This window comes from Sinohyriopsis cumingii, chromosome 15, assembly GCF_028554795.1.
Source record: "Sinohyriopsis cumingii isolate HCF-2022 chromosome 15, ASM2855479v2, whole genome shotgun sequence".
Classification (NCBI taxonomy): Eukaryota; Metazoa; Mollusca; class Bivalvia; order Unionida; family Unionidae; genus Sinohyriopsis; species Sinohyriopsis cumingii.
In genome coordinates, this window is record NC_142975.1 from 325,237 (window position 1) to 344,134 (window position 18,898).

The 18,898-nt window shown below is 35.7% G+C and overlaps 1 protein-coding gene across 2 annotated transcripts in view; it reads right to left on the minus strand.

Moving 5' to 3' along the window:
• Positions 1 to 1,119: 1,119 nt before the first annotated feature.
• The window catches only part of LOC149781109 (uncharacterized), a 123,942-nt gene continuing 106,163 nt past the window's right edge, over positions 1,120 to 18,898 (minus strand). For both annotated transcript variants that reach the window (XM_089935199.1, XM_089935200.1), the window contains 3 exons: positions 13,646 to 13,960; positions 8,579 to 8,605; positions 1,120 to 3,182 (listed from right to left, as the gene is read on the minus strand). In XM_089935199.1, the coding sequence (XP_089791325.1) occupies positions 1,912 to 3,182; positions 8,579 to 8,605; positions 13,646 to 13,937 (1,590 nt within the window). In that variant the 5' untranslated portion in view covers positions 13,938 to 13,960 and the 3' untranslated portion in view covers positions 1,120 to 1,911. The remainder of the gene's footprint in view (positions 3,183 to 8,578; positions 8,606 to 13,645; positions 13,961 to 18,898) is intronic.

The following is an 18,898-nucleotide window of genomic DNA, read 5'->3' on the forward strand; positions in this document are numbered from 1 at the left end:
TGGCCAATCTACTACTTCTATTTGGCAGCGAGTGTCAATGTCAGTCTTGCATATTTTACGCAGATATAACAATGTCAATATTTACTAAATGAAGCAAGCCATAATAAACGGGGAATCTCTTTAAGAAAACAGCAACATTTTAACTATAACATTTTTGAGTAGGACTCACCGACTTTCTAGTACTAACCTAACCATGGGCAGCTTATGAGCCAACTCCAAAATGAGCTGAAGTTGCCAACTTGAACGTCATCTGGTCAAAGATGTAAGGTGATAATGACTATTAATGTAACTTGTGGCATTTTTTTAAAAATGGTGTCTTTGGAATTAAAAGGCACCTGTCTCTAAGGATTAGTTTCCTGCATTTCATAAACTATGATTAGTGTGCCAAAAAGCTAGCACTCATGGGCATTGTTAATCATTTATTGTTTACATAATAAGTACTGAAGATAAATACACATATCATGTTTCGCAAAAAATGAAATACCTAAAAATAAATATTTTCCAATCATTCAGTTGTGAGTACAAAGAAAAACCATTACAGAAAGTCCAGCTTTCATTATTATTAGTGAAGTTGAGGAGACAAAGTCGTCTAGAGTATCTAGGCAGAAAAATAATACTTTAAGTTAAAATTGGTACAAAGTCTACCTAAACATCACTTGCTCTCTCTAAACCTGTAGCCATTTCCAAAATGCTTATCTATCTATTCATTTTTCTGTATATCTATAAGTCTGTCCTTGCTTTTCTAAATATATATGCATTCTAACTCAGTCATTTCTTCTCATCTTTACATCTACTATTTCTCAAAGCCAAGTTCATGTTTCCAGCCATGCTGACTTCTATCAAATCTGTCACCACCTGTGATGAAATACCTTTGAATTCAATGAAAAGGTATTTTTCAAGTGGTATGGCTACCACAAACATGCAAAAAGTCTGGATGACAATCAAAAGAAAAGATTTTTATTAAATTTACTGGATGGTGTGCCACAGTTAATTATGAGCACATGAGTATTATCTTCAATGCATTTGAATTCACTTACAAATGATACATATGTAATTATATATATATATATATATATATATATATATATATATATATATATATATATATATATATATATAGCATGCAGCTACATTTGAAAACATATTAGCCATCTCCAACCCTATTTTCGAATTCTTACGGTAGGCAGAGAGTATTGTTTTCTCAAAATAACAGCAGACTATAAGAAAAAGACAAAATTACAGTATGGTATTTGATCTCGTATGGCACATGTGACAACTACCGAAAATCATCAACCAGCTACAAATAAAGTCAACTTTCAGGTTGTGAGGGTTTGTAGTTAGCAAAGCTGCCTTGAAGAAATTGGAAACTGTTCTTTATGGTTGTTATGTACAGTTTTCCACAATTCAGAGCTACTGTCTTTTGGATGTATCCACTCCAAAATATGATTTTTCACTAACATGATCGATATCAAGCAGATTTTGCCAACTGAAATTCTTATCTGCTGATGAACCATGATGAAAGTTGGCCATTTTAGTTTTTTTGGTAGCCAAAATTTTAAATGATCATTTGTAAAACTTCCATGACGAATACAAGGTTCACACTATGATAGAATGGTTGTTCCAGGGCTCAATTCGCCAGACAAATCTAGTTTATAAACCATTTATGTCAAACCAAAGTACCCAAATGTGTAAACAGTTGCCTACCCGACAAGAAATGTCATGATAAGCACTACAAGAGATGTGACTTTTGACATAACAAAAAATATTTGAAAGATTAACATTTAACAAAGTACTTATTTATACGCATCACTTTCAACTAATTTGCGCGAGTTCTTAATAAATTTCATATTAAATAACATCATATAAGCTCCACCACCCTTCAGACACAGAAAAACACACACACACACATATTTAACATAATTCTTGTATGGCAAGTTTTATTTCCTGTTCATCAAGAACAGTATGGAGGTGCACACCACAACAGTCAAGTTTGTCTACAATATCCTGCGGATTGATAAAGTTTTGAAATGTCTGATGGAACAATCCACTTTCATAATCATCCTGAACCTTTTGAACCTGCTTGGTAGTCATACAAATATTGCACACTGACAAACAATCATCGTGACAGATATCCAAAACAAGAGTCCCACGCTCTTGTTCAAAGTAACGTAATAACATCTTCTGAATGACATCGCTGATGTAACCAAAGAAAGAAGTTCTCACTTCTTGCAACTTGTCCCCTTCGTTTATCCACACCGGGACAAGTTCTAGTTTTTGACACTCACTCTTCCCTGTGGGTGAGGATGGCATACTACTACTTGAACTTGATGGTGCTGAGCTTCTTTTGGACGTCAAATCATAAATGCAAGGATCGCTTTCTTTATCATGATTGGCATTACCATTTTTAGCACCAGATTTGTCCTTATTTTTCCTATTATTATCACCTACCTTATTATCAGTATCATTTTTCAATTTTTTTTTACTCTTTCTCGACTTCTTATCCTTTTTTCTTTCACAGTCTGTAGTAAGAGTTATCTCCCCTGATTCACTGGAATACACAACCATCACTTTTTTTGGCATGTCTTCAGTTAGTGTTGTTAAGCACTGAGATAATTCATTTAATTGATGATTTGAATTCCTATCGAGTGAACTAACTTTCATTGAAAAAGCTTGCGAGTCAAATACCTTATCTTCAGATGGGGAATAATCACTACGATATAAAGTAGTTCGGCTTTTTGCAGGAGACATGCAAGCCTTGTACTGACTTGGGCAATCAATTTCATCATCAAACTGTGATAACTGGATATCCTCTGCTTTAACTATTTCTAGCTTCTGATTAGAAATATCACTGTTGACCTTGCTTGTTATGTTTGCTTTGTCTGAATAAACCTTTTCTTTTTTCTTCCGTTTCCGGGACTTGCATAAAATTGGAAAACAGAGACATGATTGTTTTGCCACATCTTCATCTTCTGTATCATAAGAATATTCCAACATCTTTCTGGGTGACGTGGCTCCATTTTCTGTATTCTCCACTTGTGTAAGATTATGAAAAGAAGCACTCTTTTTAAATGGAGTGTGAAACATGTTGACCTCTTCACCATTGACCTTTGACTTCATCTCATCTGATCCTTTTGGTACAAGGAATAAAGCAGAATCAAGCCTGTAGGTTATTCTTATTTGACCTGTGAGAAAAAAATGGAAATGAAATACAAGTATTTTTTAATCAATAATTTTAAGTAGAGACAGAACTAATGATCACTGCAAATAAACTTCAAAAAGAAATAAGCATAAAATTATTTTTGTTGCAAATTTAGCACAACATCAAAACAATATAACCTGAATTTAATTTGACTATATGACAACTTAGTCACACACCATGTAAAGAAAATGATTGGAGATGTATAAATCTACCAAAGTATTTCAGTTTGCAATATCTGACGAATGTTGAACCATTTTATTGTTAGTGTACAGATCTTGACTGGAAAGGAATGACATCTCTACAAATTTGCAGTCTGTTACAATAAAATGGCAACCATAAAATAACTAAATGTAACACACCATGTTACTGGACACATCTGTCACACTGCGTCTAAACGGAAATGATTTTTCTTCAACATGTTATGCACTTTTTACATTAGATTCGAGGAACTAATTGATCACTATTAAACTAAACAAATGAGAGTTAATCAACTGCATATCCTCCAACCTGATAAACATCCTAGGATGTTATTTTAAATCTGATTGCAACTTTTAGATCACTGTCTGGGATGGTACTAATACTATAGTCCCTACTGAATTCATCCACACCCCCTCATTCTTTTCATTTAAGTTGACTCAGTTTGATTAGCACCAAATTATTCAAGCCAAGAACTATTTTACCAGTTTAATTTTCATACATGGAAGATGACACAGCAAAAGTATTCCAACTGTCAAAATCATTTAATTCCAAACACCTGACATGCAACCTTTTACCTAATTAAAATTTAATGACCTTTCTAGGTCTTCATTAGCCATATTGCTTTATGGATTTGAAGCATTTTCGGGAAATATATTATCTAAGCCTTCTTATCTAAAAAAAACAGCACATTTACAAGTGTATATGAACTGCAAGGGAGAGAAATTGTACCCACAAAAGTCAAACGTTTTCGGTTATCTCCCTTGCACTTTATTTCTTTTCTGCTTACTTCCTTCAAGTGACCAAGGCCTTCATTTAATGCATAAAATCAGGAACAAATTTCCTATTCTGACATGAAGAGAGTAAACAAGAAGTGTTTTAAACATTATCCTTTTTACTACAAAGAAAAAGAAGTAAGATCTTCATTCAAATGTTCTATTGGTTGAATGGTTTTAAATGACACATCAAGCACATTATTGGCTGTAAAGACAGTGGAGGAGGCTAAGCTGGTTTTACCTACATGTGAATTAAACCTGTGAATCTTTGAATTATGAGTCTTACGTTCTATGAGCTTACTGGCAAATTTCTAGTTTAATACTTTTCCCTTTATTGTGTAAAAATTAATTATTGCACCTGAAGTTTTCACCATGACATTACAGATGCTGATAATCTAGTATAAAACTAATAAATTCTTCTTTGCATCACCCTAATAACATTATCAAATTACACTGAATCCTATCACTCTGTTATTTTTTTCACAATTAGTATACACAAAGTGAACTGGGGCCCTGAGAGGGCAGGTGGTCGAAAGCACTCATTGTTATGGATCACTGCTAACTCAACCTCTGTGTGGGTTCGAGTGTGTGTGTTTGCGATTTGGATTTTTAACTTAGCTTTAACAGTTCTTCAGTCATATCGCTATGATGCCTGCAATGTGGCAATTTATAGTGATGTCCAGCACTGGGGCATCATGCTGCAGACATGTAGCATGATGTTCCACCCAGACACATTATCCTGACACCAGGCCAACCAGTCCTAACACTAACCTCTTAAAGCTGAGCGCCAAACGAGGCAGCTGTTAGTACCATTTTTGTAAGTCTTTTGTACGACTTGGCTGGGGATCAAACCCATGAACTCGTGCATCCGAGGCAGATGCTCTAACCACTAGGCCACTGGAGCATTCATGGGATCGAGTCTTGGATTCAGCCAATGTGGGTATGTGAGAAAGCTTGCCAGTAGCTTCTCATGGGTCAGTGGTTCTTTCCAGGGTTTTCCCCATGTTCCTCCTCCACCATGTATACTGGCAGCCATGTATAGCCTATCTTGTGCTGAAAAATAGCATTAATCCCTACAACAACAACAACAACACAAAGTGAACTGACCTATTTCCACTCTTGTCTGCTGAAGTACACCCCAATGCACTGAAATCTCGGGATTTACAATGATCTGTTGTGAAATTTATTCAGTTGACTTGTGACATTTGATATTAGCACCTGTAGTAAATCCTTTTTGGGATGCAATGGTAATCCACAAACTACCCAGAATGAATTGACTCTTTTAAGTAAAGCCAAGTAAAAGTTGCACCTGGTGAGAGAAATGTAGCTAGAGACCTAACATTTCCCAATTAACTGATCCACTCCCGACAGTACCTTCCATGTGCCTGAGTGAAAAATGGTCAATAAACTTTCTGCATACTGTAGCTTGTTGACATGGAGCCCATCTGATTAGCCAGTCAGAATATGCAATATGCATTAAAGATTATGGAGTACACACTTAATCCAGTGGATGTCAACTGATAGAGGCAAGGGATTAAGTGCAAACTACAAGTAGTGGATATCCACTCAGTCTGGTGGTCTTCCCCCCAAGTCTATTGCAAATCCAGTCAGTCAAGAGGAAGTCCATCAATGATTGTATTGCAGCCAATGTGCATTGTACGGCACTTCTTGATGATTCTCATGCATCTGCTATGTGAGTAAACACACTAAACAAACTGATGGGATATATCTGGACCCCATAAATTCAACCATGACAGTTGTCAATTTCATACCTTAAGCATAATACAGTAAAAGTTAAACAACAGGAAATACGTACAAACAGAAAGAAATTCCACTTAGATAAAGCTAAAATGAAACTGTATGGTAAATACAACTGTACCCATTTGACAATTCTGTTTGCATAATAGTTTGCATTTTTGTTGAATTGCAAGTTGATGATGGTTGTCCAGGAGAAATCAACTGCTACTAAAGAAATATTAACTGCTAATATAATATGGAAAACACGATTTACCTCATCCCCATATACCAACTGGATTCACCTTTTTTTTTCTCAATACTATCCATATGTATATCTTCAGGCAATTAACCTTCAGTTACTATTGCTTTCAACTAAACTAGTCCAAAGTTTTAAGTTACTGTAGTCTTAATGTTGGTCCCAAAAAGTTTACATTGCCATGTGGGCAATTAAGGGCATAATTTCTTCAATTTCACATAGTTGGTCTAAGTGCTAAGCACATTTGGTCCTTGTCCTTTATTAACAAATGCTTTATTTGTATTCATGACAACTTCTTAAAAAGAATAATTAGGTCAAAATGTAAGAAAGTAGTAACTTGATGAACAATAATTGCTGACATCACGAATCATTTTTGCAGTATGTGGGTTTAAAGAATATACTGTACCAAATAAATTGCATCTGTACTGTACCAAATAAATTGCATCTGTACTGTACCAAATAAATAAACTGCATCTGTACTGTACCAAATAAATTGCATCTATACTGTACCAAATAAATAAACTGCATCTGTACTGTACTAAATAAATAAATTGCATCTGTACTGTACCAAATAAATTGCATCTATACTGTACTAAATTGCATCTATACTGTACCAAATAAATTGCATCTGTACTGTACCAAATAAATTGCATCTATACTGTACCAAATAAATTGCATCTGTACTGTACCAAATTGCATCTATACTGTACCAAATAAATTGCATCTATACTGTACCAAATAAATTGCATCTGTACTGTACCAAATAAACTGCATCTGTACTGTACCAAATAAATTGCATCTGTAATGTACCAAATAAATTGCATCTATAATGTACCAAATAAATTGCATCTGTACTGTACCAAATAAATTGCATCTGCATTAATTGAATATAAATACAAGTTTGTCTCCTACAAAAGATATTTAAGTGATGACACTTTTTCACCTGTCCATAAAAAAATAAAAAGACAACAATAAAAAATAAAAAAAACATGACCAAACCAACAATTTTAAGTACAATTTTTAAGCTGTAGCTTACAGGATGCAGCAACATATGTTTCAAAACAGAATGTAAACTAAAAGTAAACTTACGTCTATTTCCTGAGAAAATGTGTTGCATGGGCATTTGCATTTGAAATGCAAATTCTATGGGCTAGTGGAGGTTGTATTTTGAATAGGGCTGTGTAGGCTAGTACAGTTTGTATTTCAGATATGGCTGTATGGGCTAGAAAAGGTATTTTGGATAGGGCTGTGTTGACTAGAAGAGGTTGTATTTTTGGATTGGGCTGTGTGAGCTAGTAGAGGTTTTATTTTCTAAGGGGCTATGTGGGCTAGAAGAGGTATTTTGAATAGGGCTGTGTGAACTAGTAGAGGTACACTGGATAGGGCTGTGTGGACTGGTAGAGGTATTTTGAATAGGGCTGTGTGGACTAGTAGAGGTACATTGGATAGGGCTGTGTGGACTGGTAGAGGTATTTTGAATAGGGCCGTGTGGACTAGTAGAGGTATTTTGAATAGGGCTGTGTGGACTAGTAGAGGTATTTTGAATAGGGCTGTGTGGACTAGTAGAGGTACATTGGATAGGGTTTCTGGACTTGTAGACATTGTATTTTGGGGAAAACTCTGTGGACTAGTTGTATTTTGGATATGGCTGTGTGCACCAGAATAGATTGTATTTTGTTGAGTGATGTGTGCATTTCATTACAGGCTGTGTGCATTTCATGATGTGGGAATAAGTTAATCAAACAATTTTAAAGTGACTGGGAAGATGAAACAATGTATCACAGCATTTCTTGCATTTTTATTTTAATAACATAATGAAATGCGGGTAATACCTGCAAGTTATTTTCATTAAAAGTTGTATATTTTGTGAGGCACCTAAATAGACTCTGGATTATTTGCTTGGAAATTTATCTTTTTGTCTCTTGCAATACAGATTTCCAAATGTATTTTCATAGTCAAGTATTTGAATATTAAATGGCATTGTGTTGAACTTAACAAGAGCACTGTGTATCATGTATTGTAACTGAGCTGACAAGTAAGTTCCACTCAATGTAGCTACATAATTAGCTTTCTAATTGAGGCAATCAAACTTAATCCATCCACTACCAGCCACAATGTGGACAGATGACCACTACATCTAAACCCATGACAGGAACAGCAGAAAGGATTCAAGTCTGCCATGAGAATATGGATTTTCAGCAATTCATGTTACATGTACTGTGTATTAATGGTCAAACTATTTTTAGTAAGACATCATAATTTTCTAAAGCCTCAGTTTTTAAGTTTGAATTTTAAAAAAAAATCACAAGTAAATAATTCATCACAATAAATCAAAACAGGGAAATATTTTATATTGTCTTCAAGTTTTCTGAGACAGACGGTAAATACACAGCTCAGTGCTTGCCTCTATCTTACCTTTGTATCTTGGCTTTTCCCAATATCCTGAAAAATACAGATATGAATCTTTCAGCTGAGATAGCATGAAATATTTAAATGACCAAGTGCTGCAAATAACATTTAAGCTCAAGAGTCAAAATTTACTTATTTGTGTATTCTGTCACATTTGAACACACATATAAATGTGACAATAAGATCTTACTTAGTAGCTGAAGTAGACATACTGCAATGTATACATGTAACTGCACTGAAACTGTACATCCATTATGTATCAATATACCCATTCTTCTGATTGGATGCATGCAAAAATGTCTTCCTTTTTTACATCATAATGCTTACCCACACATCACACCCTGAGCTTTACACCGACTGGAAAAAGTGTAGCAATGAACATAATTTCAAAGGAAATACATTAAATATCTATAGCCTAAATTTGTTTTTGGAGACCAATACCTCTAAAGAACCCATTGCCTTTTTCACCTGTACCATAGCACTACCAATATCTCTAAAGAACCCATTGCCTTTTTCACCTGTACCATAGCACTACCAATATCTCTAAAGAACCCACTGCCTTGTTCACTTGTACCATAGCAGCACCAATAACTCTAAAGAACCGACTGACTTGTTCACTTGTACCATAGCAGTACATGTACCAATATCTCTAAAGAACCCATTGACTTGTTCACTTGTACCATAGCAGTACCAATATCTCTAAAGAACCCAATGCCTTGTTCACTTGTACCATAGCAGTACCAACACCTCTACAGAACCCAATGTCTTGTTTACTTGTACCATAGCAGTACCAACACCTCTACAGAACCCAATGCCTTGTTTACTTGTACCATAGCAGTACATATACCAATATCTCTAAAGAACCCATTGCCTTGTTCATTTGTACCATAGCAGTACCAATATCTCTAAAGAACCCAATGCCTTGTTCACTTGTACCATAGCAGTACCAATAACTCTACAGAACCCAATGCCTTGTTTACTTGTACCATAGCAGTACCAATACCTCTAAAGAACCCATTGTCTTTTTCACCTGTACCATAGCAGTACCAATAACTCTAAAGAACCCATTGCCTTTTTCACTTGTTCCATAGCAGTACCAATAACTCTAAAGAACCCATTGCATTGTTCACTTGTACCATAGCAGTACCAATACCTCTAAAGAACCCATTGTCTTTTTCACCTGTACCATAGCAGTACCAATAACTCTAAAGAACCCATTGCCTTTTTCACTTGTTCCATAGCAGTACCAATAACTCTAAAGAACCCATTGCCTTGTTCACTTGTACCATAGCAGTACCAATATCTCTAAAGAACCCAATGCCTTGTTCACTTGTACCATAGCAGTACCAATACATCTAAAGAACCCACTGACTTGTTCACTTGTACCATAGCAGTACCAATATCTCTAAAGAACCCAATGCCTTGTTTACTTGTACCATAGCAGTACCAATAACTCTAAAGAACCCATTGACTTGTTCACTTGTACCATAGCAGTACCAATAACTCTAAAGAACCCAATGCCTTGTTTACTTGTACCATAGCAGTACATTTACCAATACCTCTAAAGAACCCATTGCCTTGTTCATTTGTACCATAGCAGTACCAATATCTCTAAAGAACCCAATGCCTTGTTCACTTGTACCATAGCAGTACCAACACCTCTACAGAACCCAATGCCTTGTTTACTTGTACCATAGCAGTACCAATCCCTCTAAAGAACCCACTGACTTGTTCACCTGAACCATAGCAGTACCAATAACTCTAAAGAACCCATTGACTTGTTCACTTGTACCATAGCAGTACCAATAACTCTAAAGAACCCATTGAATTGTTCACTTGTACCATAGCAGTACCAATAACTCTAAAGAACCTAATGCCTTGTTCACTTGTACCATAGCAGTACCTCATTCACGTCATGGCCATCCTCATTCAGTTCATGGTCATACTCACTTCTTCATGGCCATCCTCATTCACTTTATGGTCATCCTCATTCACTTTATGGCCATCCTCATTCACTTCATGGCCATCCTCATTCACTTTATGGCAATCCTCATTCACTTCATGACCATCCTCATTCAGTTCTTTATTGCCATAATCACTCACTTCTTTATCGCCATCCTCATTCACTTTATGGCCATCCTCATTCACTTCATGGCCATCCTCATTCACTTTATGGCAATCCACATTCACTTCATTGCCATCCTCATTCACTTCATGGCCATCCTCATTCACTTTATGGCAATCCTCATTCACTTCATGACCATCCTCATTCAGTTCTTTATGGCCATAATCACTCACTTCTTTATGGCCATCCTCATTCCCTTCATGGCCATCCTCATTCACTTCATGGTCATGCTCACTCACTTTATGGTCATTCTCATTCACTTTATGTCCATCCTCATTCACTTCATGGCCATCCTCATTCACTTTATGGCAATCCTCATTCACTTCATGACCATCCTCATTCAGTTCTTTATGGCCATAATCACTCACTTCTTTATGGCCATCCTCATTCACTTTATGGCCATCCTCATTCACTTCATGGCCATCCTCATTCACTTTATGGCAATCCTCATTCACTTCATGGCCATCCTCATTCACTTTATGGCAATCCTCATTCACTTCATGACCATCCTCATTCAGTTCTTTATGGCCATAATCACTCACTTCTTTATGGCCATCCTCATTCACTTTATGGCCATCCTCATTCACTTCATGGCCATCCTCATTCACTTTATGGCCATCCTCATTCACTTTATGGCAATCCTCATTCACTTCATGGCCATCCTCATTCACTTCATGGCATATACTCATTCACTTCTTTATTGCCATCCTCATTCACTTTATGGCCATACTCACTTCTTCATGGCCATCCTCATTCACTTCATGGCCATACTCACTTCTTCATGGTCATCCTCATTCACTTTATGGCCATACTCACTTCTTCATGGCCATCCTCATTCACTTCATGGCCATACTCACTTCTTCATGGTCATCCTCATTCACTTTATGGCCATACTCACTTCTTCATGGCCATCCTCATTCACTTCATGGCCATACTCACTTCTTCATGGTCATCCTCATTCACTTTATGGCCATACTCACTTCTTCATGGCCATCCTCATTCACTTTATGGCCATAATCACTCACTTCTTTATGGCCATCCTCATTCCTTTTATGGCCATCCTCATTCCCTTCATGGCATATAATCATTCACTTCATGGCATATACTCATTCACTTCTTTATTGCAATCCTCATTCACTTCATGGCCATCCTCATTCACTTTATGGCCATCCTCATTCACTTCATGGTCATAATCACTCACTTCTTCATGGCCATCCTCATTCACTTTATGGCCATCCTCATTCACTTCATGGCCATCCTCATTCACTTCATGGCATATACTCATTCACTTCTGTATTGCCATCCTCATTCATTTGTATGGTCCTGCCTTGCAGCATATTCAGGCTTGCCTTTTGGCAATGGTGTTATCAATGTTAATTGGGTCTGACTTGGGATGGGTTTACTGTTTCTAATGAAGATTTATTTGGACATAATGGAGAATTTTCTTATATCCACATTTGTCACACTTTATAGCCTTGCAGATGGTGCACAGTGCACAATATATGTCAATACCATTCGAAGATGGCAACAGTGCATGATTTATGTCCCAACTCTTTCCTGATGGTGCATGGTACTCTTTGCACACCATGACTTCATTTAATGCCCATTTTCATCTGATTCAGAGTTCACTACAATTGGTTTGATCCCCCATGACATGTTTTCACCTTCTATAGGGTATAGTCATCCAAAAGATTAGCTAGCAAATACATCAGTACACTCTCAACCTTTATTAATTTTTATTGCTGTGAAAACTGCTACTGTAAGATGATCCTTATCACTCTTGCTTTAAATAATAATTCAAATGAAGTTTAAAAAAGTCTCTCTTGGTTTAAAGCAATGGATGCAATGAACTTTACTCCCTATTCTAAAATATTTAAATATTGTAAATGGTTCTTAAGACCAAAGCTCCACAACTGTAACATAGTTGTAAACACGCTATTTGTATGCTGCTGGATATTATAATATGTATGTATGTATGCCATTTATATATATATATATATATATATATATATATATATAGAGAGAGAGAGAGAGAGAGAGACCAAGAGTGGTCATAGAGAGGCAGAAAGACAGACATAAAAGGGTTTTCCAAGCATTTTTACTATTGATCTTATTAAATATCTGACATATAAGCTATTATATATGGTTGGACTAGGCATGTGTGCCACACCTGAAATAAATTGAACACACAAATAAAAGTACACAAAATGAAAGATAACAGCAATTATATTAGCTATGAAAAACAAACTACTGTACATTATTTAAAATACTTCTCTTGCACTTTTCTTTTCAATTTTGTATTTCTTGTTTACCGTAATCTATAAATTACAGGAAAATATTAGAATTAGATAATCAATGAAAAAATGTATGTCTCCCATCATTCATTGTAATTAATTATATATTCAATGAAAAAATGTATGTCCCCCATCATTCATTACAACCAATTAGGTCATCAATAAAAAATATATCCTCCATCTTTCACCCTTGCAATTTAGGTTATCAATGAGACAATGCATGTCCACGATTATTCATCCTTGCCAATTAAATAACCAATGAAAAATGCATCCTCCATCATTCATCCTTTTAGATAATCAATGAAAGTGTCTCAGTTCTCAACTCCAGAATAAAGTGACGCTTCAAATGCTTAATTATAATAATTGATCTAAAGGTCAAGCCCATGTTGGCTGATCTAAAAGTAAAGCACGTGAGTACAGTGGATCATGTATAAGTCAAGCACTTACATGATCAAGATAAGCTCTGTTAACATTAATGAATATTAGTGGTTTCATTATCCTTGTGTCAATTAAAATGTTCCTTATTTCTTTGGAATTTCTGTGAAGTGATACTTTGTTTCTGATAGTTGCCACACTCAGCCAAAAGGTAAAAAGAACTAATAGTGCACAAAGGCAATTTTATTTTTCTGCTAATGTCATTATACATGTTTCTACCTGAACCAACAACAGGTTTAATTCGTCCAGACTCGTCAATGGAGCTTGCAAGTCGTAACTGCCCAGACTGTCGAAGAGCATTGATGAAGAGAGCCAAGGCAGTTGAGCCTGCACCCTCAAGGAACTTAAGAAGGGTGATGTTTTGATTGATCTGTGTTTCTTCCTCTCGAATGATTGTGACCTTCTCTGTATCTAAGACTCCATGTTGGATGAGGTAATCAAACACTTGCTCTGTATCCAAGCCCTCCACAAGTTCCTGTCTGTTGCTTAGCTGCACTGATTCAGTTGCCATGGCTACAACAGTAGAATCTCATGCTGAAAGAGAATGGTCTTCTTGTAGTCACTTGAAAACTTGATGTGATTAATTTTGCAAACTAAAAAATGTGACATGGATGCCCCCAATTAAATGGCAAAGTTCTTAACTACATTTAACTTGGCCACAAAATTTTGAAAATGCAGTGGGGTATTTTGGAGGTAGGATGGTGAGTATAGGTAAAACTAAAATTCATTACATGTACTTACCTGCTACTACTACACTGCTCTGCTTTAGCAAGACTCCTAGACCAAAGTTAAAGCTAATTATTCCCTCCTTCAATTAGTACTGAAGGACATGATTTGACAAGAACATGATCCCAGACTGACACCAAGTCATGGCCAATATATGGAACATCATCTTTTGACTTTGCATGAAAATGGACATCAGATGGGCTGGTAAGAATGATTATTTTCAATGCATTATTGAATTCACCAGCTGGGATGAAAGTTGATGGCCTAAAGAAAACTGGTATAAACAACTACTGGACATACCCTTATGGTAGGAGATTTCACTACTGGTGGAATGTTCGACCACATGCTGCGCTGTCACTTTCGGACACAATGAAAATCACCTTGGTTCTGATGTGCCAAAGATCAACAGTAAATGAAAAGGTAGTACAAGACCATCGAAGGTGACTCTCATAATGTCACCCAAAGAGTGATTCAAATTGGCTTATGAAGTAGCAATAGCTTCAATTATCATGAAATAAATGTTCCTCTCAGTTGTGGACTGATAATCTCTCTTGATGGTGACTACCAAGATTTCAGAGAAGAGGCTGAATGGGATAAGTCCTTCCCCCTTTCATGGAAACCATATAAAACCTTAAAGCCCTAAATGGGCAAAGAAGCCTGTCTTGATCATCTCCAGCAGATCTGACCAAGAATGGGACCTTGGTAGGAAGTGGAGGAATGGAAGATGGTAGCCTGAAACCCTGGCTGGCAAATACGGAAACCAAATCAATGTTAGTGTTGGACCTAGAGTTGCTTCCAAGGACCTATGTTGCTTGGTCCCTCAAATCCTGTGATGCTACTGAGAGACAAAGAACTTCAAAGTGTATCTCAAACTCAAGTGGTGCAGCCTTTCAAAGATTTTTGCTATGGTCAGGCAATTCCTAAGATGACTTGAAGGCAAAGATAAACAAACTCCATGAGGAGCATGATCAACACAACATCTTCATTACAACCACAAGCTTTCACTCCTAGACAATTCCAGAGTAGATGAGCATGAGAAAAAAATAACTGGGGGAGTCCCTAGAAATCATATACAGAATGGGGAGTCCGCAGAAAATCTATCTAGGCTGGTAGAGTCCCCAGAAAGTCTACTTACACTATCCGAGGTCCCAGAAAACCTATATAGACTGAAGGTGGCCCCAGGAAGCCTATCTAGACTGGGGGGGGGGGGCTCAGAAAGCATACTTTAGAACGGGGGAGGCACCAGAAACTTATCTAGATGGGGGAAAATAATATGGTAAACTTCAAACTTCCTCTTTCTCCAACATCTGACTAATAGGTGGGACAATGGGGACAACAATTAAGGGAAGGAACTGTCACAACTGCTTCCTCTCTGACCTTATCTGTATCCACCATGATAGAAATCACACTGCCCTCGTGCACCTGCTCCCAAGGTGACGACATAACTGTTCTTCCCAGTACTTCTCTCCAGAAGGAGAGAGATAAAATGGAGTTTCCAAGTCCCATAACCACTCATGTGGTGTTGATGAGATTAACCCTACAAAATGTCCAGCAAGGCAAAAAGAGTTCCTGATACCTTTAAGACTATTCCTGGGGTGAGTTGCACAAATTTAATCAAACGCGGACTCCAAGGTCAAAGGGGCATGCCCTTGACACTAATGTACTGTCTTGATCCTCATTCATCAACGCATCATGGGAAAATGCAAATGGAAAAACTTTGACCAAAACGCGACTGTAAATCTTCTGTGAAATCAAAGGAGCACGAAAGCATTCAGAGAATGAATGGACTTGGCTTCCGCTTGATTCACTCCAAGTATTAACAAAATTAACTAAGGGGTTTGCAAAACATAACTAAGTGAATATAAATCTTTAACAAAACTCTTGGTGCAAATTTTACAAAGCTGTGACTGAGAACATCATAGAATTAATAGATTATAAAATAAAGAAAAATAGAATTTAAAAATAACTAAAAAATAATGCTCTTTTCTTTACCTGCATGTATTAATATAACCTCAGGATCAAAGGGGTGAGTGAGCAAATCTCAGAATTCATTTTGTACCCAAACATAATCCCAACTTCACAAGTCTGAACAAAATCTAGAATGGGGTTTAGAAAATAAAAGCAAATGACAAATACTTCAACCAAAACCATGACCAGTTTTTATATGGCTGACTCAAAAGTCAAAACAGCAAGTGTTTTGTTCAGTGAACGATATTAATATGGTAATGATTTCTTTAAAGAATTCCTGAAACCAATCATGGGTTTTAGGAAATATAGACAAATGAAACAATTGTAACCAAAACCATATCAGCAAATTTCAATGATCATGACCTTGACCCAAGGTTAAAGGAGTGAGCATATTAATTTTTTTAAATGTGCACAAAACCTTTGAATATATGTTATTTCCACAACTTTGACCCAAGGTTTAATGAACCAGCAGGCATGTTACTGAATTAACTGTCTTAGCCTCTTAATGAGCATTCCAAGTATGAAGAAAGATCCATCCGGAGAATAAGGAAATCGGCAAATTTGGACCACAATCTTAACATATTGTTTTTATAACCCTAGCTACATCAATGAGGTCCACGAAGAATTAAATCTTAGCACTGTAATGGTTTATAAACCAATATGATAAAAACAAATTTTCTATGACTTTAAGCATGACCCCTGGTCAACAGAGTGTATCACAGAATGAATTGTCTGAGCTTCAGAATAACTGATTCCAATTACGAATAAAAGCTATCAAGTTGTTTAAAAAATATAAGTAAATTCAAAACTGAAACCAAAACTTTGATGAAAATTTTTTTACCCTGACCCATGGTCAAAGGATCACCAAGCATGTGACAAAATGAATTGTCTGTTTCATAATGAGTCATGCAAATATAAAGAATGTCCTTCAGAAGGAGATTAAAGAAATATAAACAAACGAAAAAAGTTTAAATAAACTTAATTCAAATTTTTATCGCTTTCACTAAGGTAAAAAATGTAAACTATGAATATGTGGAATGTGTTTATAATGATTCATCACAAGCATGAACAAAACCCACCATGGGGTTTAGGAAATATAAACAAATTTTAAAAAAGGCTTCAACAAAACACCTTGACATGGATCTTTTACTACAATGGATTTGAATACAAGGTCAAAGGAATAAGCTACCATGCTGCAGAATGAATTATCAATTCAAGTACAAATAAAAACTATGCTTATCTTCTTTGACTGTCATCTTGATAAAAAGATCAACGTCTTGGTTTCATCCTTACACGTATGAACAAAATCCATCAATAGATTAAGGAAATGTAATTAAAAAACTCTAACCAGGACCAAACACAAAATTTCTATAAATTACTTCAAGACGAAAGTCAACGTGGTCAAGTGTTTCATAATGATTCCTTCCAAGTATGTGGTTTTAAAAAATACTGGTGTCAAGCAAGGAGTTTCTTTACCTCTGCATTTATTTTTGTTCTTTAATAATGATCAAATTCAATATCTATGCTAACCTTGAGGGCATGTTTTATTTTACTGTATGCAGACAATTATGTATTATCTGCTAAATCAAAATATATTTGACAATTAATGTTAAATTACTTGAATGTTTACTGATTGTCATTACCACTAAATACTGTTTTGATATATATAAAAAAGACACACAACCACTTAATTTTATTATGGGAAAAACAACTCAGGGTTGTGAATTTTTTTTATATATCTTGGAACTGTGTTATTTAAGAATGAAGGATCGACCAGTACATCAAACAAACAAACTGTCTAAGTGAATATAGGCAATTTCCTTGGAAAAGTTGCATTTTATTTGTTAGTAATTACTGGAATGCATTTTGGTGATGTTCAGGTAAAGGGGTTTCACTATGCAAGCCTTGTGGAAAATGTGCATTTGAAATTATAAACAAATATCCTGAAAGTTAACAATGTTACAAATGTTGATGTGACCATCTTGGAAGATTGCCAAATCACAAACGTGACATATAAATGATAAAATTTGGGTCTGGTGTTTTATCAAGCCATGAACTTTTTCAGTCAAAAATATATTTAAATTGAAAGACCAAATCAAATGTATATATATAATGTATACATGATGAATTAGGACTGCCATATTTATGGCTGAATCAATAGAATGTTGTGATATATGATCCAGTTCATGATTACTCACTGTCTAATTAACAAAGACTATATGAGACAATTTATGATTAGATTACCACTGTCTAATTAACAAAGACTATATGATACAGTTTATGATTACCACTGTCTAATTAACAAAGACTATATGATACAGTTCATGATTACCACTGTCTAATTAACAAAGACTATATGATCCAGTTCATGATTACCACTGTCTAATTAACAATGACTATATGATCCAGTTCATGATTACTCAGTCTAATTAACAAAGACTATATGATCCAGTTCATGATTTCTCACTGTCTAATTAACAAAGACCATATGATCCAGTTCATGATTACTCTCTGTCTAATTAACAAAGACTATATGATCCAGTTCATGATTACCACGGTCTAATTAACAAAGACTATATGATCCAGTTCATGATTACTCACTGTCTAATTAACAAAGACTATATGATCCAGTTCATGATTACCACTGTCTAATTAACAAAGACTATGTGATACAGTTCATGAATACCATGGTCTAATTAACAATGACTAGATGGTACAGTTCATGATTACTCACTGTCTAATTAACAAAGACTATATGATACAGTTCATGATTACCAC